The sequence below is a fragment of the Cervus canadensis genome, chromosome 11 (assembly GCF_019320065.1).
Source record: "Cervus canadensis isolate Bull #8, Minnesota chromosome 11, ASM1932006v1, whole genome shotgun sequence".
NCBI lineage: Eukaryota > Metazoa > Chordata > Mammalia > Artiodactyla > Cervidae > Cervus > Cervus canadensis.
This window is the reverse complement of record NC_057396.1, coordinates 47,208,446-47,234,946: the sequence shown is the minus strand read 5'-3', so window position 1 is coordinate 47,234,946 and position 26,501 is coordinate 47,208,446. Positions and strand designations below refer to the sequence as shown.

The window sequence follows — 26,501 nt, the reverse complement described above, 5'->3', positions numbered from 1 at the left end:
TCTCAAGAGTCTTCTCCAACACCGCAGTTCAAAAGCATCAGTTCTTCAGTGCTCAGCCTTCTTTACTGTCCAGCTCTCACATCCATACATGACTACTGGAAAAACCATAGCTTTGACAATTTGTATCTTTGTTGGCAAAGTGTTGTCTCTGCCTTTTAATACGCTGTCTAGGTTTATCACAGCTTTTCTCATTAGCCTGTGAAATAACCCAGCCTATAAAAACTAACCACACTGCATTTCAAGACTACTCATACCCTCTGCGACAGTCCACACTCTAGTCTGTTCAGTGTGTTTCTCCCAAGGCTGCTCTTGATTCTGAGAAGGCTGGAGCTCTGTGGAGTGTGCTTCTCTCTAAAAAATCCACTTCTCACCTAGAAAAAAAAGCACTTCATCATTCACCTGCTCATGGGTTCAATCTGGAGAAATGAGGGCAGGATGGGGGTGCAAGTATCAAGAGGGCGATGGCTTGGAGTTGAAGGCTTCAGCTTTATTTATTGATTTATTGACAAATTCTTTTATTTTTGAGCCTAAATTCCCCTCCCTGTACACAGGAGTAATAGTCCTAGCCTAGCTTCCCTTATGCGGCTGCCACAAGGATGAGAAAGATAGAACATATGAAAGCACCTTAAATATAGGGCAAGTGGGAAAGCAAGATTAGGCACCAACTTTTTAACAGAAAGGATGTCGGTGTACAAAAAACAAAAAGAGAGAGAGAAAAGAAAAGGAATTCCTATTTCAGGTGCACCAGTTACCCTAGCTATCTTTGTGAAAAGCAGTCCCAGGCTAAAAAGAGATATAGGCTAAAAGAAGCACAAGTTTCATGACTGGCCTCTGCTGAAGAGTCCCGTTTAATTTACAAAACTCAGAAATTGCGTCTCAAGTTTTAGCTAAACTTGGAAGAAGACTCTGGGATTCCAACCTTAACTCTAATGGCCTGGCCCCTGCTAGGTGTTTCTCTTCTTGCCACGCCCCCATGTCCAAACTCCATTTCCCAACACGCCCCAGGATCCTGTAAGTCTGCAGTCATTATGACGCAAGTTCCACAGCCTTCTGGGAAATGTAGTTTATTTCTCCCTCCGCTACGTCAAGATCTAGGGTTAGGGACTACCACTCCCGTGAGGTAGTGCGTAATTCCACTCCGCGGCGTCTTCGAACGCGCCGCGGCAGCCATGTTGGAAGTGGTCAGCACAGGGGCCGGCACCAGGGGGTTATCGAAGCAGCTGTCACGATGCTGGGGTCCCTGGTGTCGAAGAGAACAGCGCCGGCGCCGCGGCTCCTTCTCCAGCTGCTTAGGTCCCCATCGCTCCGGAGCCACGAAAGTGCCACCGGTCAGAGTGTGACCACCGGGGGCCGCGGGGAGCCTCAGTGGCTGAGGGCTGCCGTCGGGGGGCGCGGTGGAACGTCGCCGGCCCTACTCACCGGAGGAGGGGCAGCCACTGGAGGGCGCCAGAGAGGACGTACCGAGACCCCCTGCCTTACAGCTGCCACGTGGGGACGCCTTCCCAGCCCCGAAGAAACACTGCCTGGGCAGGACAGCTGGAATGGAGTCCTCAGCAGAGCTGGATTGGGCGTGTGGGCCCTGGCCACGGCGCTGGTGGTTCATTGTTACAGCAAGAGCCCGTCCAGCAAGGGTGATTATCGGGACAGTCTGGTTTTGTGCAAGTGAGAGGCGGGAGGAGGGTCCTGAGTCCATGTGGTTGGAGGGTGGGAGCTGCTTATAGATTTAGACCACTAGAGCTTCAGTCCTGGTGGGACCCAGACATAATTTGGTCATAGAGCAGGCTGAGGAGTTCAGTTCCTCTGAGTTGTGTAATTTCTCAAATTATACAACTGTTATGGTATTAGAATAATAATTGCATGCGTGCCTAGTCGCTTCAGTCGTGTCCGACTCTTTGGGACCCTGTGGACAGTAGCCTGCCAGGCTCCTCTGTCCATGGGATTCTCCAAGCAAGACTACTGGAGTGGGTTGCCATGCCCTCCTCTAGGGGATCTTCCCTACTGAGGGATCAAACCTGCGTCTTCTATGTCTCCTGCATTGGCATGTGGGTTCTTTACCACTGGCACCACCTAGGAAGCCCATAATAATAATTATTGTATTATAATAATACAGTTATTAAAGGTCAGCCTCCCTTCTTGGAGTATCACCTTATCCATCTGTACAATGGGAGCATTGGACTAAACATCTGAAATTAGCATGTGGCCTATTTCTCTACCATTCTACCTGGTTCAGTTCCTCTTTTAAGAGGTCTCCAGGAAACCTCCTGTTTGGCTTCCCATGTGGTGCAGTGGTAACGAATCCACCTGCCAATGCAGGAGGCACAAGAGATGCAAGAGACGTGGGTTTGATCCCTGGTCTGGGAAAATCCCCTGGAGTAGAGAATGGCAGCCAGCTTCTGTATTCTTGCCTGAAAAAAATTCCATGGACAGAAGAGCCTGGCAGGCTACAGTCCTTGGGGTCCATGGCCTAAGAAGGGAAGAGGAGACTTGGTTTCAGTGCCAACTTTGGCTCTGCTTGCTCCTCTCTAGATTGTTTTCCCACAGGTGGAGGATGATTTCTCAGTACTCTTACAGTGCTGTTATTCTGATTCCTTTTGAAGTTCAGCAGTGTGGGTGTGTTCATCAGGGAGACTCCTAGGGTTCTGCTGTGCCTGGTCTCAGGCATGAGGTGATCTTGCTATGTAGGGAATTTGGCAGGACAAGAAATACAGGGAGCTGGCCCTCTAGAGAACCAGAGCAACCACGGGGGCTGGCTGACCCAGATTGGCATCACCCCTGGGTGCATGGAGCCGAGCAGGGACTGGGAGAGCAGGCAGAGAGCTAGACTTCTAGCCTACGTGAATCCAGCTACTCAGGTTCTCAGCTCTTCCTCAAAGAGAAGAGTGAGGCCTGGTGTTTCAAGATTCCATGCATCCCAAGCTCTGAGACTTTGGACCAAGAGGAGGGACGCCCTTGACATTCATTTGTTTATTCAGTAGGATGTGGCTAGCTGTTTAGGAAGAGCCTGGGCAGGGAGTAAGGTCACCTGGGGTCTTGTTTTGTTCTACCTTTAGTTCCCACGTGACTTTGGACTTTTGCTGTTCCTCATGGTCCTGTTTCCTCATCTATAAAATGAGGGTGTTGAAACAGAGCTCCTAAGGGTTCTTCTAGCTTAGGCACACTATGATTCTATCACTTCCACACCCACAGAGGTATGAATACCCTCTGTGCACCTACTTTAAAGCTTGATGTGGAACTCCTGACTTAACACAATGCCAATTAAGGGGACGGTGCGGGCCATTAGGCATGTGCATCTGGCGAGTCATCTGACAGTGTTTTGGGGGATCAGAAGGCCAGCATGGAAAGCCTTCCTGAATGATTGGAGACCTTCCTTGAGGATGGGGAATTTGAATTTGAGTTCTGAAGGATAAGGCAAGAGATGAAAAGGAGAGTTGATACTGTGAGCTCCTTGAGAGCAGGGAGTGCGTCTTGATATTTTCAGGTTGATTCCGGTTCCTTTCCCTAATAATTTTGCATTGTCCATCATAGTCCCTGGTACTTAGCGTAGGCACTTAGTAAATGTTCCTCAAGATGGTTGGTATTCTACGCAAATGTTTCCAGGAACGAAGCGCAGGTCAGCATAGTATGTATAGAGGCTAGCAGTTTGTCCAGCCTGGTTGAAGGAGAGGAGGTCTTTTAAATGAGGTGAGAGCAGATGGAGTAGGGTCTGGATATCAGGCGCGAGGGTTTGGAAGGTTTGAAATTCTTCTATAGGTGATGGAAAGCCGTGGAAAATTGATGAGCAGGGAATGTCCCAAGGCCAGCAGGTTTAGACAGATGGGGAGAAGGTGTCCAAGGTCTTGCCTCAGAGTTTTTGGGGGGCTCCAGATTGGAATCTGTGGCATGTGAACCCCAGCAAAAGACACTGGGGTCTTTTTACCAAAATACATGATGTTTACCAAACCATGACCAGTTCCAATCTTTCTGACTTGCCAGTTCCCTTGTCTCCTGACTTGAGAGTTGTGAGATAAGGCCCTCAGTGCAGCGTAATCAGTACTGCCCTTTAGGAGCCAGGGGACCCCTGTTCTAATCTCGGCTCATTCCTCATTCCCTCTGGGACCTTGCAGAAGCTACTTCTTTTTAAAAGAGTGAGGGGAGAGAGAATACAGCAGTATCTGAGGAAGGCTTGTTCCCCTTCCAGCTGGGGGCTGCCCAAGCATGCTGGGGTGTGTGCTGGGGAAACAGCTGGGGAACTGAGGAAGACCTAGCCCTGGAGCCTAGGCCTGGAGGGGGCGTGGAGGCCTGTGCATCAGTCTGAACCACAGGACTGGTTTGCATATGTCTGATAAGGTGGATATTGTACACAGGAGGTTAGGTGAGTGAGCCAGGTAATAAACAAGTAAGTGGCAGAGTTAGGACCAGACCCAGGTCTGCTATTCCACCCTGCTCCAGTGCTTCCTCTCTGTTTCACGTGGTGACTCTCTTGGCTGGACTGAGAGCTCCCTGAGACAGGGCTGGTCTGAGTCAGTCTGGTGCCCATCACTGGAGCTCAGGACCAGCTGAGCTCAGAGTGTTGCAGCCCCTGGGAGAGAGAATGTGCCTCTGCTGTTGACGGCTTTTCCTCATGGCCACAAGGTGGTGCCAACAGCCCGCACGCTGCCCAGGCCAGGCCAAGCTTGCCATTGATTTTCTACTAGGCCTGGTGATTCCTAAGGGATTGATTGGAATCCTCTACTTTGGTTCTTCCTTCGTTGGGTTTGGCACTGGGATGTTTGTAGGTTTTTCAACTGTTATTTCTTTAGCATCCTTGTAAGGCTGTCAGGGCAGGGATTAGTGCCTCTGCTTTACAGTCAAGGAAGTTGGCGTTGAGGGGGGAAAGGCTGCCACAGCACGTGGTGAACAGTGGACAGGGTGTGTGGAGCCTGGCTCCTGGTCGAGGCTCTCTCCACTCTCGGAGGGGTCCACACCCCTGCCTGCTCTTCCTTATCCTGTCCTCCTGCTAGGTTTGTGACCTGTAACATCAAGATTCAAAACTAGGCTGAGAAACTGAAGTTGGAAGAGAAAGTGGGGCAAGGAAGGGGGATAATTAATAATGTGTGATAGTTACATAAACCTGCAGAGCTTTATAGCTGATGAAGGGTGAAGGCGTTCACACACTGAGTGTTCACTGTAGGCCACACGTGGTACTAACACATTCCTTGGATCACCTGTGTGGTAAGAGTTCTGAGTCTGGGCTCTAATAGAAAGATGTGGAAGACAAGTGGTTAACAGAGGCTTTCATGTGGGCAGGGGAGGGCTAGCTATCTCATTGTATATCTTGGCATCTTTTCACTTGTTAAAGCCCATGTATCTGAAGTGCCTTCACTTCCACTGTCTTTCTGGGCCCTCCAGGAAGCTCTGAGGGTTAGGTCCTGGTCAGGGATCTGATTGGTGCCCCTCTCTCTTCAGATGCAGCCCTGATGGAAGCTGCTCGAGCCAACAATGTCCAAGAAGTCAGCAGGTGAGTATCAGACCCTAGACCTTGCTCTCTCGTGCAGGAGGCCTGAGCGGAGTGGGGCCCTTGCTCTGGTGGTGACTGCCTGGGAGGAAATCCTCACACTGAGCTGGGAACCGAACCCTGTGACTTCCTTGTAGTCAGTGAGTCACTTGGGCTCCTTTGGCCCAAGTCAGCCCTTAGATATCTTAAGGTAGAGAGTCAGCCCCTGTGTCTTTTTCTCTGGCCCCAGACAGCCCTGATCCCTCAGTTGTTCTGTTCTTCTCAGGGCATGGTTTGGGATCCCTCCTACATCTTGTGGATTCCTCGGTGAATCTTCCACTTTGTTCTTGTTTCTCTGTGGGATTGGCCACGGATAATTCCCTATTGACTGGATGGAGTGCGGGTGGGCAACAGTGGAGACACTTGGAGGTTTGGGAGGGAGCTGGAAGAGATCTTTCTGCCAAAGCCACCTGCCTGCAGGGCTGGGTGCCCATGCTGGGTGCCTGCCCGGGAGCTGACTGCATTCCTCCTGCTTCCCTAGCTCATTTGTTTCCCCAGCGACCACTGGTCAGTTAGATCGGAGGCTTGTTCCTGCGCAGGGACAGGACTTGATCCAAGCCTCAGCCGGGTGCCAGGGCAGAATAGAGTCTGTCCTAGATGGATGCTCTGACATGGGGCTATTCGTTAGGGGCAGAGGCTTCATCCTTGGTGAAACTTGGTGCCCGGCATTAGCCCGAACTTTGGCCTTTATTTTTTTTACTGCCTTTTGTGTAGAGCTAGGTGGCCATGGGACACCCTCCCTTCCCTGCCACCATGTCCACATTTTAGACAGGAAATTAGGTGACTGGAGTGGCTATCACTGCACCCAGCGCCACACACCCATGGTGCTCTTCCCCACTCCAGCTGCCTGAACATGCAAGAAAGTGTTGAAAGGCAGTCACAACCCCCATCAAGACTTACTGCTTTGATTCCCTTTCATTTTATCTGCCATATTATTATTGACTCTCAAGGGTTCTTTTGAGTATTAATGTTCAAGGCTTAGTTTTTAATAAACCACTTTTGGAAGTATGGGCTGGGAGTTGTTTCGTAGCCAAATAAATATGATGGAGCAGTAGTTTAATAAACATGCGATGATGCATCTTAAAAACCAAGCGCAGCTGTCGGCTCGCTGTTATAAGAGCCATCCATAACTGCAGGCAGCGCGTGGCACGTTCATTCCCTCAGAAGCAGGAGAGCCTCGACTCCTGCTGCAGTGCGCTGGCATGACGGCGTGGCAGCTGGCTGTGCCCTCATTTAAGGCCTCTGCTGACCCTTTAGTCACCTGTTGATGACTGCTAGGTGACTGCTGCCAGGCTCCTGCTTTCCTCTGGCAAGCCAGGGTAAGCCATGCATGTGCAGAGCAGCAGGGCTGTGAAAGCACCTGTTCCTTACCAGGGGAGGCTGAGTTTTGTTCAGTCACTCAGTCGTGTCCGACTCTGCGAACCCATGAACTGCCGCACACCAGGTTTCCTGTCGTTCATTATCTCCCGGAGTTTGCTCGAACTCATATCCATTGAGTTGGTGATGCCATCCAACCATCTCATCCTCTGTCGTCCCCTTCTCTTCCTGCCTTCAGTCTTTCTCAGCATCAGGGTCTTTTCCAGTGAGTCAGCTCTTCTCATCAGGTAGCCAAAGTATTGGCGCTTCAGCATCAGTCCTTCCAATGAATATTTAGGGTTGATTTCCTTTAGGATTCAGTGGTTTGATTTCCTTGCAGTCCAAGGGACTGTGAAGAGTCTTCTCCGGCACTGCAGTTTAAAAGCATCAATTCTTTGGCGCTCAGCCTTCTTTATGGTCCAACTCTCACATCTGTACATGACTACTGCAAGAACCACACCTTTAACTATACTCACCTTTGTCAGCAAAGTAATGTCTCTGTATGTTGTCTAGATTTGTCATAGCTTTTCTTCCAAGGAGCAAGCATCTTTTGATTTTATGACTGTGATCACCAGCCGAGGTGATTTTGAAGCCCAAGAAAATAAAGTCTGTCACTGTTTCCATTATTTCCCCATTTATTTGAAGTGATGGGACTGGATGCCATGATCTTCAATTTTTGAATGTTGACTTTTAAGGCAACTTTTTCACTCTTCTCTTTCACCTTCATCAAGAAGTTCTTTAGTTCTTCACTTTCTGCATATCTGCGGTTATTGATATTTCTTCCTGCAGTCTTGATTCCAGCTTGTGCTTCATCCAGTCTGGCATTTTGCATAATGTACTCTGCATAGAAATTAAATAATCAGGGGGACAATATATAGCCTTGACGTATTCCTTTCCTGTTTCACTTAGTCTCCAAGGGCTGATTGATTTAGCTCTTTCAAATACACATTTTTCTTAACAACGATTAAACCTCCCACCCTCAAATTACAGAAAATGATTGAATTTATGGTATGTGTGTGGTTCAGAACATTTGTTCTTGCCTATGTGACTAGTGTCTACAAGGATTTCCCTGTGTGTCCCCAGTCTGTAACCCGCTTTTCTCCTGCCTCCTCTTGTCCTATCTCTCTCGATCATGAAGACTCAGTCAGTATCTCCCTTCAACCCTTGTGAGGGAGGCAGAGATGAGCAAGGCACAGACCCAGCCCCTCAGAACTGACAGTTTCCCCTCACCTTCATCATGTGGTCTCAAGGAAACAAACATGTGACCTGCTAATCACAGCTCTTCCTGCTCAGAGAGCTGGTCCTACGGGAAGGAGTGGGGGGAGCCTGACCACCCTTGCTTGAAGGAAACTTCCTTGAATTCCTACCATAGGTCCTTGTTTATTGAGGCTTTTTACATCCTAGACTCTGCACAGATACTTGACACTACCGTTAAGTTTTCCCATCTGTGTCCTGGCCTTTAGCTCTGCCCAACAGAGCTGCTAATACCAGGATAGAATCCCATTCTCAATTAAAAAAAAATATTTACTCATAGTTTATACACAGTTGGGTCATCATGTGTATGATCTGTGTGGTCAAATCAGTATTTGGAATAAAACTCAGACCTGGAGTAATGCTGTCTCTCCCCTCCTTTTCTCCTGTCCCTCTCTGGTTCTGGGCTGTGTATGCCTCTGCCTTGATGACCCCCTACTTTCCTAGAGCCTTGGGAGAGCTCTTGATAGTGAAGGGAAGCAATCCAAAGCTCTTCTGTTCGGAGGTGGGGAGTTTCATCATCTTCTTTAAGGATACTCTTGAATCTGCAGTTTCTGGGTTCTAGGTGTGGGCCCTCCACACAGACTGCTGTGTGTACACTGTGCTCCTTACACCTTTTCTTAAAGCCTCCCAGCCTCCGCTCAAGTACTGCAGACTCCTCCCAGCTGAATGTGATCTGCCCGTTGCCCTGCACCTTCTGCTGGCCTGGGGTGGGGGCGGGGGGCGGGGTTGGTGGTCAGGTCATCTAGGAAGAGCCGTGCCAGCTGTGCAGAAGACTGCTTTGCTAGAAAAGTTGGAGGTCAGGTGGCAGAAGCGGGGCTGAACATCAGAACTGAGGAGGCACTCAGCCCATGAACAGGAAAACCAGCGTGGTTCACACACTACCCAAATCAGAAACAGATGAGGGATCCTCAGGCAGTGTGAGATGATCAGACCAACAGCTCTGAAGTGTGGGCCCTGTTACCTGTTTTACGTGGAGCTGGCTAACCATTCATGGTGTGGGCCTGCCTGGCTAAAGGCACAGGGAAGGTTCTGCCACTCACCATGTTCTTCTTTACATTAAGGAGGGCTGGGCTGGCCTTCACCTTAAACCACTGGATTGTGTGCCTCCTCATGGCAGGGACAAGGTCTGGTCCCACACATGTCTTATCCTCTTTTCCAGTACAGTGAAAGTTGGGGAAAGCTAGTTTTTACTGACTTTCCAGCAAATCGGAAGCAGGCAGTCCAGAGTCTTATTTTCAAACTCCAGCTGGCTGTGTCAGAAGGAGGCTGGATCCCTTTTCCTTCCCGTCGTCCTCTCCTTTCTCTTTATGTGGCAGCTGTTTCCTTCTTCCCCCAGGGCACTTAAACATTGTTTGCAAGTGCAGCTCTGGCTCTTCAGGAGTGGAATCCTGGTTCTGAGGCCCCTATCCCACCTGTCAGCAGCATGAGCAGGTGGCCCTGCTCCTGGGCTCAGCCCACACCCAAGTGTGGCTCCTGGACTCAGGAACCGCTCAACCGAAACCTAGGGCACAGGGCAGTCTGAAGGCACATCTGTCCCGGATCGGACAGAGCCGAGTGAGGAGCTGTTGGGGCTGGGAGAAGTGAGGCCTCCTGTTCTCGCCACGGAGATCACATTTCTTTTTGAACAAATTTGGGTGAAAGACTATACCCCTACCCACTGCCCTTCTCCCAGCAGGGAGCTAGGCCTCTGCTGAGTGCTTAACTCGAGTTGTTTGCATTGGCACAAGCATTTTTTAAATGAAGGAAGTATGGTGGTATCAGTCTTGAACTTCAGACTGCCTGCCCTTTCTCTCCAGGATTCATTTGTTCGTTTGATGAAAGCTTACTGAGCACCTGCCATATGCTGGGTGGTTTACTTGGCATTGGGGACAACTGACCAGGCATGCTTCTTGCCCTCAGTTAAGGAGTCTGGGGAAGACGGTGGTAATGCAGCATGGTCTGTGCTGAGACAAGAGGGCTTCCCTGGTGGCTCTGATGATGACGAGTCCACCTGCGGTGCAGGAGACCCAGGTTCAGTTCCTGGTTGGGAAGATCCCCTGGAGAAGGGAGTGGCTGCCCACTCCAGCATTCTTGCCCCGAGGATTCATGGACAGACACCGTGCTTTCCAGCCACTATGTAGGTCCTTAGGTTGTCTCCACTCATAGTGCTGAGACAGGAGCCCAGCATGTGGGCCTCATCTACCGGGCGGACCAGAGGAAATGATGCCTGATCAGTCTTAAAGTATTAGGAGTGTTTAGCGAATAGAAGGCAAAGGCATTCTAGGCAAAAGGAACAGTGTAAGTGATAGTGCTGAGGCAAGAAAGAGCCCGAGGGTGTGGTGAGGAGGGCGAGCTGTGTACTGTTAAATTGTGTGGTGTTGCTGGATCAGAGTCTGCGGCCGGGAGAGTGGAGATGAGTAGGGCCCTGGTTATGGAGAGCATTGTCCATTCGTCCCTCCGTCACTCATCTGTCCAGCCTGTCTCTTGTGCCTAGCCCTGAGCTGAATTTGTGTTGGTGGCAACAAAATGAGGAAGGAGAAGCAGTCCTTGCTCTGAGGAGCTCACTAACCTGCTTCTCAGGTGAGGAGGGAACACCTCAGTCGAACATTGAGGACCAGCAGAACAAGGCACAGGTTGCCTAACTTCTGTAAGCCTAAGTAATGTGGAAATGATAATACCTGTAACGCAAAACAGAGTTGCTCGTGTTTATTGTTAGTAATAAAAGTATTTCATTAGTTTAGCCAAAATATCTGAGTGCTCATTAGGAACTAGGTGTTGGATTGAGTGCTGGAGATACAGTGGTGAACAGGATGGGCACAGTTCCTGCCCTCCTGGTACTTACAGTCTAACTGGGAGCCAGGGTGACTATGCAGTTATAGTTATATACTTTAAAATGAAGTACAGTTTGCCCTTTCAACAAATGGTGCTGGGACAACTAGATATCTCCGTGTAAAAAAATACAACTGTAGCCCTGCCTCATCGTACACAAAAATTAAAATGGATCATAGATCTAAATGTAAGAGCTAAAACTATAAAACTATAAAAGAAGAAAACAGAGGTAAATCTTTGTGACTGTGGGCTAGGCAAGCCTTCTTAGATATGGCACCAAAAGCGCAGGAAATCAAAGAGAAAATGAGATAAATTGGACTTCAAAAGTAAAAATGTTTGTGTTCAAAGGACACTTTCAAGAAGGTGAAAAGTCTCTCCCACAGAAAGGGAAAAAATTTACAAATTAGTAAGAGATACATATTCAGAATATGGAAGCTCAACAGTAAAAAAAGATAGCCCAATTTAAAAGTGGACAAAGGGTCCAAATAGTTTCTCCAAAGAAGATATTCAAATTGACCAATAAGCGCATGAAAAGATGCTCAACATCATTAGTATTAGGGTGCTTATGCTTAGTCACTCCATCGTGTCTGACTCTTTGAGACCCCATGTACTGTAGCCCACCAGGCTCTTCTGTCCATGGGATTCTCCAGACAAGAATACTGGGGTGGCCAACCATTCCCCTCTGTGGGGATATTTAATACTAATCAAAGCCACAATGAGATACCACTTCTCACATATCAGGATGACTGTAATCAGAAAGATAGATAATAGCAAGTGTTGGTAAGGATGTGGAAAAGTTGGAACCCTTAAATATTGCTGGTGGGGATGTGAAATGGTGTAATTGCTTTGGAAAGCAATTGGCAGTTCTTCAAAACATTAAACATATGACCCAGCAAGTCTACTCCTAGGTGTGTACTCCAGAAAAATGAAAACGTACATGATTGTACTTGGTACAAGAATGTTAATAGCAGCATTATTCATAATAGCCTAAAGAGGGAAGTAGCCCCAATGTCCTTTAACTGATCAGTGGGTAAATAAAAGTACGATATAGGCATACAGTGGAATATTATTTATCAATACAGATACTGCGTGTATGCTACATTAAAGAACCTTGAAATCATTATGCTAAGTGAAAGAAGCCAGATACAAGAGACCACATATTATATGATTCAGTTTATATAAAATGTCCAGAATAGACAAATCTATAGAGACAGAAAGTAAGATTGGTGATTGCCAGTGACTGGGGAGGCTGGGGTTGGTAGGGAATAGGGAGTGACTGCTAATGGATCCAGAGTTTTTTTGGGGTGGCTAATGAAAGTGTTCTGGGGTTGGTAGTCAAGATCACAGAACTCTGAATCTACTAAAATCAAGTTGTGCACTTTTAATAGATGGATTTTATGGTGTGTGAATTATATCTCAGTAAAACTTTGTTAAAAAGTGAAGCACAAGACACTTGGGAGTCTAATCTTGAGCATGGGAGGAGTGGAGGGGGGTATGTTATCTGTAAGCTAAAGCATCTGAGTGAGGTTGAAGTGAATTCTGAAGGATAAAGAGAAAGCTAGAAGAATATTGACTTAAAAGGATAGTAGGCCCTGAGTCAAGAAAAGATGCAAAGGAATTGAGAGAAGTCCAGACTGTAAGTGGGAGAGGGCATGAAATAAGATTGGGGAGTTAAGCAAGGACCATATCACACTGGATCTGTTGGCCATGTTAATGTCTTTTATTTTTACTAAGAGCAGTGGGCAGCCATTGAAGAATTTGAAGGTGTGTGTATGTGACAGAAAAAGAGAGAGAGAGAGACATGTGGTGACATGATCTAGATCTGTAATTTTAAAAGATCACCCTGGCTGCTCCATGGAGAACAGATTGATAGGGAGCTGCGGTGGATGCAGGAAGACCAGCTGATAGTGACTGGAGTAGTCCAGACCAGAAAGGATGGTGGCAGGTGGTGTCTTGGAGTAAGGTGTCCGTAGCAGAGATGGAGAAGGTAAACTGGACAGGACTTGGTGATGTTTAGAACAGCATCAGTGCCTGGTACGTAGGAGGTACTCAGTAAGTGAATCTTGAATAAATGAATTTGCATATGGTTGATTAGGGAGAAGAAGGTGTTAAGAATGAATTTCTGTTTTCTGGCTTGAATCAGCTGTGGAGATGCTGTTGCCATTCTCTGAGATGAAGCTGCTGGAGGAGGAGGACTGGGTTGGAAGAAAAAGATTGAGTTCAGTTTTGAACATGTTGAATTTAACATTTCAGTGAGACATTCAAGTGGAGATGTTAATTAGACGTTTGAATGGGTCTTTCTGACTCTTCCTGCAGTACATGCCATGCTGCTTCAAAGATCAGTCTAGAGATTGTTTTGACATCTTGTTTTGATTTCTGGTTTGATGGTTTTAGACATTAAAGTACTTCATACCAGCTAAAACTTGTTTACTAGGTACCTTTGGAAAAAAAGTCTGATTTGATTTGCAATGCAAGAAAGAAGAAAGGGTTGGGTTTTGTTGGAGGCCAAACACATTTATTCTAGATTTGCATTGATGGCTTGGTTTGATTCTTGTCCCCGGATGCCCCAGCCTGGAGCTTGAGGCACTTGCTGTCATTGTGCCCGGATTAAGGTGTCCAGAATGTGCTTAGCTCCAATATAGGTAAATGTTCTGCACATTGATCCAAGGATTTTATCTAATTAACAAAAACCCTGGCTGGTAAATACATTCAGCTGTCTCGGGGCCTCTGAGAGGCTGTTTATCGATTGTTGTATCACTTTGGCTGGGTGGGAAAATATTAATGATGGCATGAGAGCAACCAAAACATCCAACTCTCTTAACCAGTAAGTATGTAAATGTTCTTGTGGCTTGCAGTAGGTTGAAACAAAAGCTTTATTCTAGACCGAAGGTCAAGGCCTCACTGGCATCACTCCTGTAATTTGAAGCTTACGAATGTTTCTTGAATGCTAGGGTATAACCTACACAGGTTTCTTTTTGAATGCTGGGATGTTGGAAGGCAGCATAATGCTGCAAAAAAAGTACAAGGATTTTAGAATTAGAAGACCTAAGTTCCACTTCTGTCACAGTTACTGTCTCTGGGACTCTTAATAGATCATGAAAAAAAAAGTTAAAGTATTAGTCGCTCAGTCATGTCTGATTCTTTGTGACCCCGTGGACTGTAGCCCACCGGGCTCCTGTCTCCATGGAGTTCTCCAGGCAAGAATACTGGAGTGGGTTGCCATTCCCTTCTCCGGGAGATCTTCCCGATCCTAGGGATTGAACCCAGTTCTCATACACTGCAGACAGATTCTTTACCATTTGAGCCACCAGCGAAGCCCTTAATAGATCACAGACCTTCCCTTTTTGAATCTTCGTTTCCACGTCTTGTTAGTGGGGTTCCCACTGAGAATTTTGAAATATAGTTCTCAGTGTTAAACTCTACAGAGAAATCTGAGCCCTTTGGGGGAGGGTCCCGATCACACACTGAAACTCCAGGGCTTACTCAAGTGGGCCTTTAACCAGCCTAGCAATTTTGCAGAGTGGTCCAGGGTCTGGCATGTTTTCTGAGGTGTGAACTTACGGAATCTCTGTTTGCTTGCTCCCTGATGATAGAAAACTACTGGGGAAGATTGGGTTAGCAGCTTTTTCAGAATTTTATGAGTAGGTTAGTTGTGGAAACAGCCAGTCCGCTGCTGAGAACCCCCGCAGGATCAGGTGGTTGGCCAAGCCCAGGAGCAGAGAACAGCCAGGGCCTCCTGCAGTGGCTTGTGGCAAGGAGGGATGCCCCTAAAGGGAAACCCAGCCCTGTGATAAAGCCTCCAGTGCTGGCCCCACTGCTTTTAACTTCCTCAGTTACCGCGACTATAAGATGCTTGCCAGGCCACCCTCCCAGGAACTCATGAAAATTCCAGGAGGGTGAACTCCTGTGGTCTAGAGAATTATTCATCCTTTGGGCCACCAGTGTCACATCTTCCAGGAAGCCATCCCTAGCCCTCCAAGTACTTTTATACTTCCTCTGTGATAGCACTTATCACCCTCTTTTGAGATGGGTCATCTCTTTCCTTCTCTCTCTCTCTCTCTTTTTCTCACGCGCGCGCACACACACACACACACACACACACACACACACACACACACACACACACACACACACACACACACACACGCTACTGTGAGTTTTGGAGGTGGCAGACCATTGCTGCGTTGTTTATCACTGTTCACGTAAATAGTAAACAAATATTTATTGAGTATTTTTAAAGTGTTTTGTAAATGGTAGGAGTTAGGCAAATGTTAGTAGTTATTTACAGTCATAATAAACTTGTAAACAAAAGAATTGACATCCCCCTAGGGAAAAAGAAAATAAAAATGGTGATTTAATTCAATCATTTATTTATTCAACAAATAACACCTACTGTGTGTTGACACTATGCTAAGCCCTGATGGATCGGTGATAGGCCAAAAATGTACAGACCTTGTCTCATGAAGCTTAAAGCTTAGTCAGACATTAATCATGTAAATATGAAATTACAGCTGTGACAAATGCTACAAAGGAATGGTATAGAGAATCTCAAGTGTCTCTGAGAGATTTCCTCTGGCCAGGGAAAAATTCCCAGCGGAAGCTCAAGTACGAAGTGAAGGAGTTAACCTTGGTGAAGAAGGAAAAGAAAAGCTTTCCTGGCAGGAGCCAGGAGAGAAAGCAGGCCTCGCATGGCATTGGGGGCTGTCCATTGTAGGGAGCTTTGTCTTACTCTGACAGCAGCGGCCGCTGAGTTGGGGTGGTTGGGAGGGGATTGATGTGCTCAGCAAGCACATCAATTCTGATTGCTGAGAAACGTTGGGAACCAATCTGAGTACCTACCAGCTATGTGTGTCAGCATCTTCTTGGGCACTGATCTAGCCACGGAGGCAGTGAAGCCACAAAACTGCAGTCCCTCAGGGCTCCCCAGCAGGGGCAGCTGTCTGGCTCAGTCTCCCTACCACCATTGTTAGGGCCCAGGTGCTGCTTCTCCAAAGCCCCAGCTCGGCCATGGCCATAACACAAATCCTACCGGCATGACTGGAACCAGTTGGATTTTTTTCCCAAGGAGTTTTCCCAGAAACTGAGGAACAGAGAGAAATGTAAGAATATTAAAATTAGTCAAACTGGTATGTTATGGGTTTACTGTATTCACTGTAGCAGTTTGCCTCACAGTTCTGCTCTCTCAGAAAATCTGACTTTTGAATGTAGATTCGTCTACATCCTGCTTCCTTCCCTCTCCTCCCTCTGGATAAGGGTCGCAGGCCCAAAGTCCTGCTAAAGCATATAAAGTGGTTCTCTTCTTGTGCCTCTGTCAGTGGGTCTGCCTGAGAGGGTTTCATATCATTGGCAGGAATCCTGGCAGTAAGGAATTCAGAGTCTGAGGAAACAAGCTTTGATTCCCAGTCATGAGTCTCAGAAGACAGGGTTTGGATCCCAGCTGTGCCATTCGTTAACTCTCTGTGACCTTGGGAAAGTAGCCTAAGATTCTGGCCTTAGATTCTTCATCTGCAAAGTGGGATGGTGATTGACCTACCTCACACCATTGCTGCGAGTATTCAGTGAGAAAATTAAATGAGAAAAACCAGTGAGTGCTGGGCCTAACACTTACTAGGTGCTCAGTGCATAGTAGGGGTTGTATTTGAATGTTGTTAATTATACCAGGTTTTTGCCTGTGAACTAGCAAAATAAGATAATGGATAGAATTTTCTGGATATTCAGTTTTTACCATCTTGGCCATGTCAGGTGTTTTATTTTTAGCCATTCTGGTGGATCTGTAGTGGTAGCTCATAATAGTTTTAATTTGCATTTCCCTGATGAGCAATTAAAATTGACCATCTTTTCATTTGCATACTGGTCTTGTGGATATCCTATCACCTTAGTTTTACCACTTTTTTTAAGAACCCACATTTATTCAGAGTTTCATTTAATGTTTATAGCATATTATTTCAATGATATAATTTTGTATATTTTTAACATATATTCTTTGTATATATATATTAAAATACATAAAATAGTAATATTTTAATAACATTATTAACTATTACTAATAGTGACTGATGTTTATTGAATGCCTTTTTTGAAATAGGCATTATGTGAGACTTAAATTACTAAATCCTTAACAACTATGAAAGTAGTATAGCTCCGTTTCACAGATGATAAAACAGAAGTTTGGATTGCTTGAGTAATTTACCAAAGTTGCCCCCCTTGGAAGTGTCCTAGCACTTCATTTTATAGGTGAGGATGCTATGAGGCTTGAAGGAGAATGAAGCTTGCCTGAGTCACAATTTCCTCCCAGCACTTTTCCAGGCTTAGGAAGATGTTTTGTAGCTCAAGGGAGAACCATTTCAATCTGCCTTACTAGGACAGTACAGGGTTCCTGAAAATGAATGTCAAATCTAGATCCCTAACCTGTCCTGCTCTCAACTCTGCTCTTCATTGACAGCGCCGCCCCCCCCCCCCCATTCCTGCCAGCCAAACCTGGCTCCGTTCCATCCCAGGAACCCTCATTCCAGTCAGACTTGGCTCCTCTAGTCCTAAACATGCAGCTGACTTCTTCCTACCTGTTAGCCTTTGTAGTGCTTCCAGCTCCACCCGTGTTCTTTTGTTTAGATCCTATTCATAGTTCATTGCCCCCTTCAAGCCCTTCTCTTCCAGAAAGCTCACCTTCCCTAGTAGTAATAGCTGCTATTTATTAGATACTTACTCTGTGTGTGTACACAAGGCAGAGTGCAAGATACTGTGTATGTATTATCTTCATTCTCTGCTGCAGTATTGCAAAACAGATTGTGCTGTGACCATTTTCCACATGGACTTCCCTGGTGGTTCAGACGGTAAAGAATCTGCCTTCAGTGTAGGAGACCCAGGTTCGATCCCTGAGGTCGGAATGATCCCCTGAAGAAGGGAATGGCAAACCACTCCAGTATCCTTGCCTGAAGAATCCCATGGAGAGAGGAGCTTGACGGGCTACAGTCCATGGGATCGCAAAGAGTCAGACACGACTGAGCGATTAATACCCTGCAGTTGATAAGGACTAGAGCTGTGATTTAAACCAAGTCCCACATAAATGCAGAGTGTATGCTTTTCTCACCGCAGTTAACTGCTTCGTCTAGCCCATGATGATCTTTCTTATCAAAGTTCCCAAAGCCTCAAAATCTGAGCCAGACTTGAGTTGAGTCTTCACCTCCTTGTCTTTCTCCACAGTCGCTTCATGCCTGTGTCTCCTCACCCAGGCCATGCTGTCCCAGCCAGGTGGCCAGCACCTCTTCCTGCCTCCACCATAGCTACTCACACAAGGCTGATTGAGCACTCAGAAAGCACGCAGTACAGATGGAGTCTGGCCAGTTGATTGACTGGTTGAATGAAACCTTGTTTATTCTCCAGAGTCTCCCCAGCAGGGTCCAGTGGCTCAGCAGACTGACTGGTCTCCAGGATCCTCCATTCATGTGGATGGGAGGCCCAGGAAGGCTGCATAAGAATACCCCTCTGAGGCTGAGCTCAGGCTTCCATCTCAGTGCCCTTTTGTTTGTGGGGATAGTGCCCAGGCCTCCCGGGAAGTCTGTGTCTTTGACCAGCCTTTGCAGATAGTGAGCAGGACCAAATGTAAAGCACACACAGTTGGAGGAGTCCCATGGAATCCCCAGGGGTCAGAGTCCAGCGGGCAGAACAGTGTCCTTCCCAGGGCCACCTGGGACTCAGGTACAGCCCCTGATGGGTCAGACAGGACCCAAGGCACTGTTGTCTTCAGCCTCACTTCCTCTCCAGTGTCCTTGCTTCCTCTTTAGGTTCTCTGATGGGCACCATCCCGCCCACAGTTGGGCTCCTCTAGGTATGAGACATACTCTTATCTCCTGAGTAATAAGCTTACTCTGATTGAGTAAACATTTACTCATTCACTTATTCTTTTTCCTTTTGAGATATAATTCACACCTCATAAAATTCATCTTTTTAAAGTATACAGTGCAGTGGTTTTTTTAATATAGTCATGATTATACAAGCATCACTATGTCCTAATTCCAGAACATTTTCATCACTACCTTCCCCCTACCCCCAAAACCCAGTCCCTTCAGCAGTCATTCCCCATCCCCCCCATCTCCCGGACTCTGACAACTACTAAGTCACTTTCTTTTCCCATGGATTTCCCTGTATGGGTATTTCATATAAATGGACCCATACAATATTTGTCCTCTTATGACTGGCTTCTTTCACTTAATATATTTTCAAGGTTCACCTCTGTTGTAGCATGTACTTTGTTTTTATGTAGCAGGTAGCTACATGTACCTTTGTTTTACATGTAGCAGGTACTTTGTTTTTATGACTGAACAATATTCCGTGTATAGATATATTACATTTTATTTACATATTCATCAGTTGATGAACATTTGTGTTTTCATTTTTCAGCCATTATGAATAACACTGCTACGAACATGTATGTACAAATTTTTGTGTGAATGTATGTTTTTATGTCTCTTGGCCAGATACCTAGGAGTAGAACTGCTTGGTCATATGGGTAACTCTATGTTTAACATTTTGAGAAATGGTCAGACTCTTTTCCAAAGTAGCTACACCATTTTAACATTCTCACCAGCAATATAAAATGTGAGGGTTCTGATTTCTCCACATCTTTGCCAACACTTGTTACTGTCTTTTTTATTAGAGCCATTGTGTGAAGTGATACCTCTTTGTGGTTTTGGTTTGTATTTCCTTGATGGCTAATAATATTGAACATCTTTTCATGAGGTTTTTTTTTGGTCATTTGTACATTTTCTTTGCCATTTATTTATTCTTAAGGCCCATTATGAGCAGTATGCCCCATTCAGCATTGAATCATGATGTATCGTGATGACCTTTGCCTTTCAAAGAACGTTCAGTCTGGTAAGAGAATTGTAATTAGTACATACAAAAGGTTAAGTCTCTATAGACAAGAGGGGCATTCAGTCTGGACCTGGAGATGTTAGTATTGGGATATAAGGAGCTGGGTAGAAAGACATTCTGGACAGTTGGAATAATGTAAGCATAAGCACTCTGTATGGAGGAGGAAATGGCAACCCTCTCCAGTGTTCTTGCCTGAAAAATCCCATGGACAGAGGAGCCTGGCAGGCTGTATGGGGTTGCAAAATGTCGGCCATGACTGAGTGACTGAGCACACACAGCACTTTGTTATCAGAAAAATACTTTATGTTGTGATGAGTTCCAAGGTAATGTTATGAAAGCACCTGGCATAGCGCTTGACACATGGTGAGCTGCTGTTATGCTCTCTACAGCTTGCCTCTTTGGTCCTTGTTCTGTTCTCTAAGACTACACAGCTCCCTTTCCCTGTTCCAGACTTTTAAATATTAATAGCTCCAAGCCAAATAAACCTTGGTTCTCTAAACTATGGTATCAAGTCTTCTCTCACCCTAGTCATTTTGTAATGAAATGGTCATAAAGTTTTTGGTGCCCTATTTGAATTCTGGTGTGGCATGACCACCATTGTGTAGAGCAGGGCAGTGATCCCCTTTTTAGAGATTTTATGAGTCTGTTAACCTGGCCTGAGTTTGCATTAGCTTTCTCGGCAGATGCATTATACTCTGAGAGTCTGTTAAGCTTGTCTGCAGAGAACTAGGACTTCCTCTACCTCTAAAACCTACTGATTAGATTTGTTTGCCAAGCTTGTTTTAGCCTAAAGCCAAGGCCACTTTGCAGTGTCGTATTGCCATGCAGCTGTGGAAGTGGTGGTGGTGGTATGGAGACTACCATGAAGGGATCTGGCCTGTCTCATCTTCAGTCTAAGAGAAGGGGTCCCTCCAAGGGAGAAGGTTCTAGACAGCAGAATTAGTCAGAGTGTCTCCATTCATCATTTAACTTCCTTTCTATGTAAGGCTTTTCCTTTTTTTTTTTAAATCATTTTCTGTTAGCTGATTGTTATTGTTCAGTCGCTCAGTCATGTCCAGCTCTTTGCAACCCCATGGACTGCAGCACGCCAGGCTTCCCTGTCCTTCACCATCTCCTGGAGCTTGCTCAAACTCAGGTCCATCGAGTCGGTGATGGCATCCAGCCGCCTCATCCTCTGTCATCCCCTTCTTCTCCTGCCTTCAGTCTTTCCCAGCATCGGAATCTTTTCATCAGGGTCAGCTGATTAGTCCCATCAGATATTTGTGCTGATCCTGGGCTAAATGTGTAGAAAAAGAGAAGTTGGGATATATGCCCTGGAAGGCAGTGTGGTTCAATAGAGAGAGGGTGGGCTCCAGCCCAGGCTGCCACTTACTGACCATGTGATCTTAAGCAAGTCAGTTACCCTCTCTCTGTATGACTCGGGCTCCTTCTCTAATCACAGGACCAGATGAGATTATAAATGTCAAGTACCTGGTGTGTAGTAGGCTGCTCTAGAAACACAAGCTCTTTTGAATACCACCATTTAAGAGTTTTGAAAGACCGAAAGAGCCAAGCATGCTGTGTGCTCACTGACCCTCTACAAACAGCTTTCAGAGCACCTGTGATCCTTAAAACACTTGTGTTCCATTTCCCTGCCACCAGTTCAGACCAGGAGCTTCTTGTGGGCATGATCCATGTCTGATTGATCTGTACCCTCAGTGCTCAGCACAGAGCCTGCCTTGGAGAAGAGTCTACTTTGTTCTGGGACGAACCTGAATTAGTGAAAGCCAAACTTTGCTCCCATCTAGAGGGCCAGACATAGGGTTCTGGAGCTTAGCAGTAGTAGCTCAAGTGCCAACCCAATTTAAGAAATTTGGGCTACTTCTGTGTCTCATTGCCATAGGATAACAGGCTTCCTGGCAACACCCAGCTGCCCAGCTGCCCTCTGTGGAGCCTACAGGCCTGCTGTGGTGCCAGTAGGTGGCGCTCATGGCCCTCTCCCACACTTCAGCTGCCTAGACAGACCAGCTGCTGAGTGGGACACAACTTAGAACCCCGAACAGAGGTACCCAGATGGGGGTGCCCTGGACCACTCCCTCCCGTTTCTGGCCTTGTATTGTTGGATTTCTGTTTTATTGAGTCCCCACCATGGCACACACTGCTTGGGGAAGCAGAGCTGTCTCCCATAGAAGATCCCAGGAGTGCATTAAGGGAATCTGTGCTTCTGCCCATCCTTTCTGGCACAGCCCATGCCTCTGCCTCCAAGAAGTCATGCCTGTGGCTCTTGTTCTGATCTACACTCACATGGTGCTTGCTTGTATTTTAGCTGTTTGCCAGATAACTATTCAGGGAATACCTTGAAGGTAAGAACACTGTAGAATTCATCAGAGAGTCCTCAGTATCCTGCTTAGAGTCCTGTAATAACCAGTCTCATGAAAAGTTTGTGCAGTGAATAGTTGAATAAGAGCAAGTGGTTCCTCAACAAATTCTTATGCCAATTGAAGAAGTCTACAGACAAACCAGCCTTATTCTGTAAAAGTGTGTGTGTCATGAATATATATCAAAGAAAGTTTGAGGAACTGTTCCAGATGAAAGAAGACTGAAGGCCCATGCAATGTGTGATTCCAGTTTTGATCCTGGCTTATATCTGAGTCTGGGGTGGAGGGTAGATTGCTATAAAGCATATTGTTTGGATAATTGAGGAAATTTGAATATGGGTCGTGTATTAGATAAAAATATTTTGTCAATGTTAAAATGTACCGAATTTGATCATTATTGGTTAGTGCTTTGTAAGAGAATGTCCTCATACTAGGAGGTACGTCCTGAAATATTTGGGAATAAAGGGGTATGATGTCTGAAACAAATTCTCATGTGATCTAGGAAAAAACAGAAAGAAAAGGAGTGAGGTAAAATGTAATGAGAATCTGAGTGAAGGATATACCTGAGTTTTGTGTGTGTGCACACTGTTTTTTTTTTTTTTTTTTTTTGCACGCTGTTTTTTAACTGCTGTGTGAATTTGAAATAATTTCAAAATAAAAAGTTAAAAAAATCTATGCACTTTAATGTGTGCCAAGTTCCTGCTAGAAACTATAAGAAAGATGGGACAAAGAATGGTCCCCCCCAGCTTTGGCTTTTATTTTTTTTTAATCCAGCAGTATTCAGTGAAGTTCTGATACAGCTCCTCTACTGTGTGCCTTTGAACACATAGAACAGTGGTAATGATGATAGTTAACACTAGAAGTACATGTACATTTTTGGTTACCTCAGTTACCAGACTGATAAGGTGGGATGCCTGAGGTTCAGAGGTTAACATGACCTGCCCACAGTCACACAGTCTGGAAGAGACAGGTGCGGGCTTATATCCGCATCAGGCTCTTCCAAGGCGGGTGCTTTCTGAGCCTCTGTATGTGTATCTATAAAAAGAAAGGATTGGATAGACTGATCTCAGCACATCCTTCTTTACATTCGGAAACTTAAAAACTTTATACGATAGGAAGTTAATTGGTTATGAAGCATGCAGATATGTCACGCAGTGCACCTCATTTGTTGTCAGTACTGTGTAAGTGACAGTCCTCCGCCTCACTGCCCGCTCACTGCCCTCTGGAGTAGTCCGGCTATGGCAGTGCTGGGATGGGCCGCCTCACCAGGAGAGATTCCTAGGGGCCAAGCCCTGAGCCACGCTTGAAAGAGAGTGTTCAGTTCAAGGACTGAAAGCAAAAGATGCCAGAAAGGCCCCGTGTCTGTGGAGTTGTAGCACTGGGACCTGCCTGGGATTGTCTAACCCGTGCTGGGTTCTGAGAGCTGTCTTTCCTCCCTCGCCCCACCCCTCTCAGCCCAGGCCAACCGGTAGATAAGGCACAGATGGAGGCTGCGTGTGGATTCTAGCCCCAGGCACCTTGCCTCTGCTCAGACAGCAGGGCCTGGTGCTGTTATTACTGTAAACAGGACCTTCTGTGAGGCTCCAGCCAGGGCCTTGTTGCCCAGATAGCAATCGTGATTGAGTCTGCATGGCTCACTGCTTCCAGGCCTCTGGTGCAGGTGGGACAGGGCTCCCCACCCTTCAAGCCCCTCCCCAGCTGCAGCTGAGGGCAGTTCATGTGAAGGGTCCGGAAATCAGTTGGAACAATGCACGATTGAAGTTCACTGGCCGTTTTGTATTGATTGGCCATAAAGAAGAAGGAAAAAAAACCAAGTGGTACCTCCCTCCCCTGAGTAGAAGAGCTGATCAAGCCAGAATAACTCAAAACTGCCCTGTATCCCTGTCTGGGACTCCCTCCCTCCAATAAACAGCAAACCTGAGGAGTTCTCTCTTCTTTGGAAGTCATGCTGGTGCCTGTGACTGCCAGGAGTTCACTTCTCAACTTCTTTGATGCTGTTGATATTTTGAATCCTAAGACTTTAGTTCTGGCAGGGACTTGAGAAATCATTTAATTCAGTTCCCTTATTTTACCACAGAGAAAAGTGAGGCCCAAAGAGACAGATTTGTCCAGGTCACACAGCTAGTTGTTGAGAGAGCCATGACTGAAACCCATGGTCTCCAGCCCCAGGCCTGTGTCTAAGTATCCTCAGCCCTGAGAGAGAAGCCACGCCTACAACCTTCCGCATATATGCAGGAGCCTGAGTTCTTAGGAAAAGACAGGCATATGAGTACAGGGGAGAGATCTGTGTGGGCATTTTGTAGAATGCCACAGGCATTCATTTGTCTAGCTCCTGAGCCACTGTGCCAGCACCAGGAGTCAAGAAACAAGGCATTTCTAGGGGGTGATGCTTACTACTGGGAATGTGGGGCAGGGAAACTGACAGCTGTAGATACGGGTTAGTATAAGCCAAGGCTATCTTTTTTCTTTTCCCCCATTTATTTTTATTCGTTGGAGGCTAATTACTTTACAATATTGTTTTGCCATACACTGACATGAATCAGCCATGGATTTACATGTGTTCCCCATCCCAATCCCCCCCTCCTGCCTCCCTCTCTATCCCATCCCTCTGGGTCTTCCCAGTGCACCAGCCCTGAGCACCCATCTCATGCATCCAACTTGGGCTGGTGATCTGTTTCACCCTTGATAGTACACTTGTTTCAGTGCTATTCTCTCTGAACATCCCACCCTCGCCTTCTCCCACAGAGTCTAAAAGTCTGTTCTGTACATCTGTGTCTCTTTTTCTGTTTTGCATATAGGGTTATCGTTACCATCTTTTTAAATTCCATATATATGCATTAGTATAACTGTATTGGTCTTTATCTTTCTGGCTTACTTTACTCTGTATAATGGGCTCCAGTTTCATCCATCTCATTAGAACTGATTCAAATGAATTCTTTTTAATGGCTGAGTAATATTCCATGGTGTATATGTACCACAGCTTCCTTATCCATTCGTCTGCTGATGGGCATCTAGGTTGCTTCCATGTCCTGGCTATTATAAACAGTGCTGCGATGAACACTGGGGTGCACATGTCTCTTTCAGATCTGGTTTCCTCGGTGTTTATGCCCAGGAGTGGGATTGCTGGGTCATATGGCAGTTCTATTTCCAGACTTTTAAGGAATCTCCACACTGTTCTCCATAGTGGCTGTACTAGTTTGCATTCCCACCAACAGTGTAAGAGGGTTCCCTTTTCTCCACACCCTCTCCAGCATTAATTGCTTGTAGACTTTTGGATAGCAGCCATCCTGACTGGCGTGTAATGGTACCTCATTGAGGTTTTGATTTGCATTTCTCTGATAATGAGTGATGTTGAGCATCTTTTCATGTGTTTGTCAGTCATCTGTATGTCTTCTTTGGAGGAATGTCTGTTTAGTTCTTTGGCCCATTTTTTGATTGGGTCATTTATTTTTCTGGAATTGAGCTGCAGGAGTTGCTTGTATATTTTTGAGATTAATCCTTTGTCTGTTTCTTCATTTGCTATTATTTTCTCCCATTCTGAAGGCCAAGGCTATCTTAGGGAAGACTTCTGGGAGGAAGAAGGGGCAAGTCTTTCTTCTTCTTTTTTAAAGTGATTTCTTTTTTCAAATGGCTTTTTTTATTGGAGTATAGTTGGTTTGCAATGTGTTAGTTTCTGCTGTACAGCGAAGCGAGTCAGATCTACATATTTTTTCAGATTGCTTTCCCCGCAGGCCATTATAGAGTATTGAGTAGTGTTCCCTGTGCTATGCAACAGGCTCTTATTAGTTATCTAGTGTATGTATAGTGTATATGTGTCAGTGTCAGTCTCCCAGCTTATTCCTCCCCTGCTGCCTTTCCCCCTTGGTGACCATGTTTGTTTTCTACATCCGTGACTTGATTTCTGTTTTTTTTATATATATATATTTTTTTATTTATTTTTGGTTGTGCTGGGTCCTTGTTGCTGCGAGGCTAGTTTCTCTAGCCACAGTGAGCAAGGGCTGCTCTTTGTTGGGGTGCCTTCTCATTGCAGTGGCTAGTCCTGCTGCGAAGCACAGGTTCTAGGTGTGCGGGTTTCAGTGGTTGCCACACTGCAGCATGGGGGGCTCCATAGTTGCAGCTCTCGACTCTAGAGTGCACTCTTGGTAGTTGTAGTGCACAGGCTTAGTAGTCATGTGGCAGGTGGGATCTTCCTGGACCAGGGATCAAACCCTTGTCTCCTACATTGGCAGGCAGATTTTTTACCATTGAGCTACCAGGGAAGCCCTTGATTTCTGCTTTGTAAATAGGTTCATTTGTATCTTTTTTTTTTTTTTAGATTCCACATGTAAGTGATGTTACATATT

At 46.1% G+C, this 26,501-nt stretch overlaps 1 protein-coding gene across 2 annotated transcripts in view; it reads left to right on the top strand.

The window, feature by feature from the left end:
• The first annotated feature begins 1,150 nt into the window (after positions 1–1,150).
• Positions 1,151–26,501, top strand: part of CLPB (caseinolytic mitochondrial matrix peptidase chaperone subunit B) — a 152,811-nt gene continuing 127,460 nt past the window's right edge. For both annotated transcript variants that reach the window (XM_043480973.1, XM_043480974.1), the window contains exons 1-2: positions 1,151–1,631; positions 5,425–5,476. In XM_043480973.1, the coding sequence (XP_043336908.1) occupies positions 1,229–1,631; positions 5,425–5,476 (455 nt within the window). In that variant the 5' untranslated portion in view covers positions 1,151–1,228. The remainder of the gene's footprint in view (positions 1,632–5,424; positions 5,477–26,501) is intronic.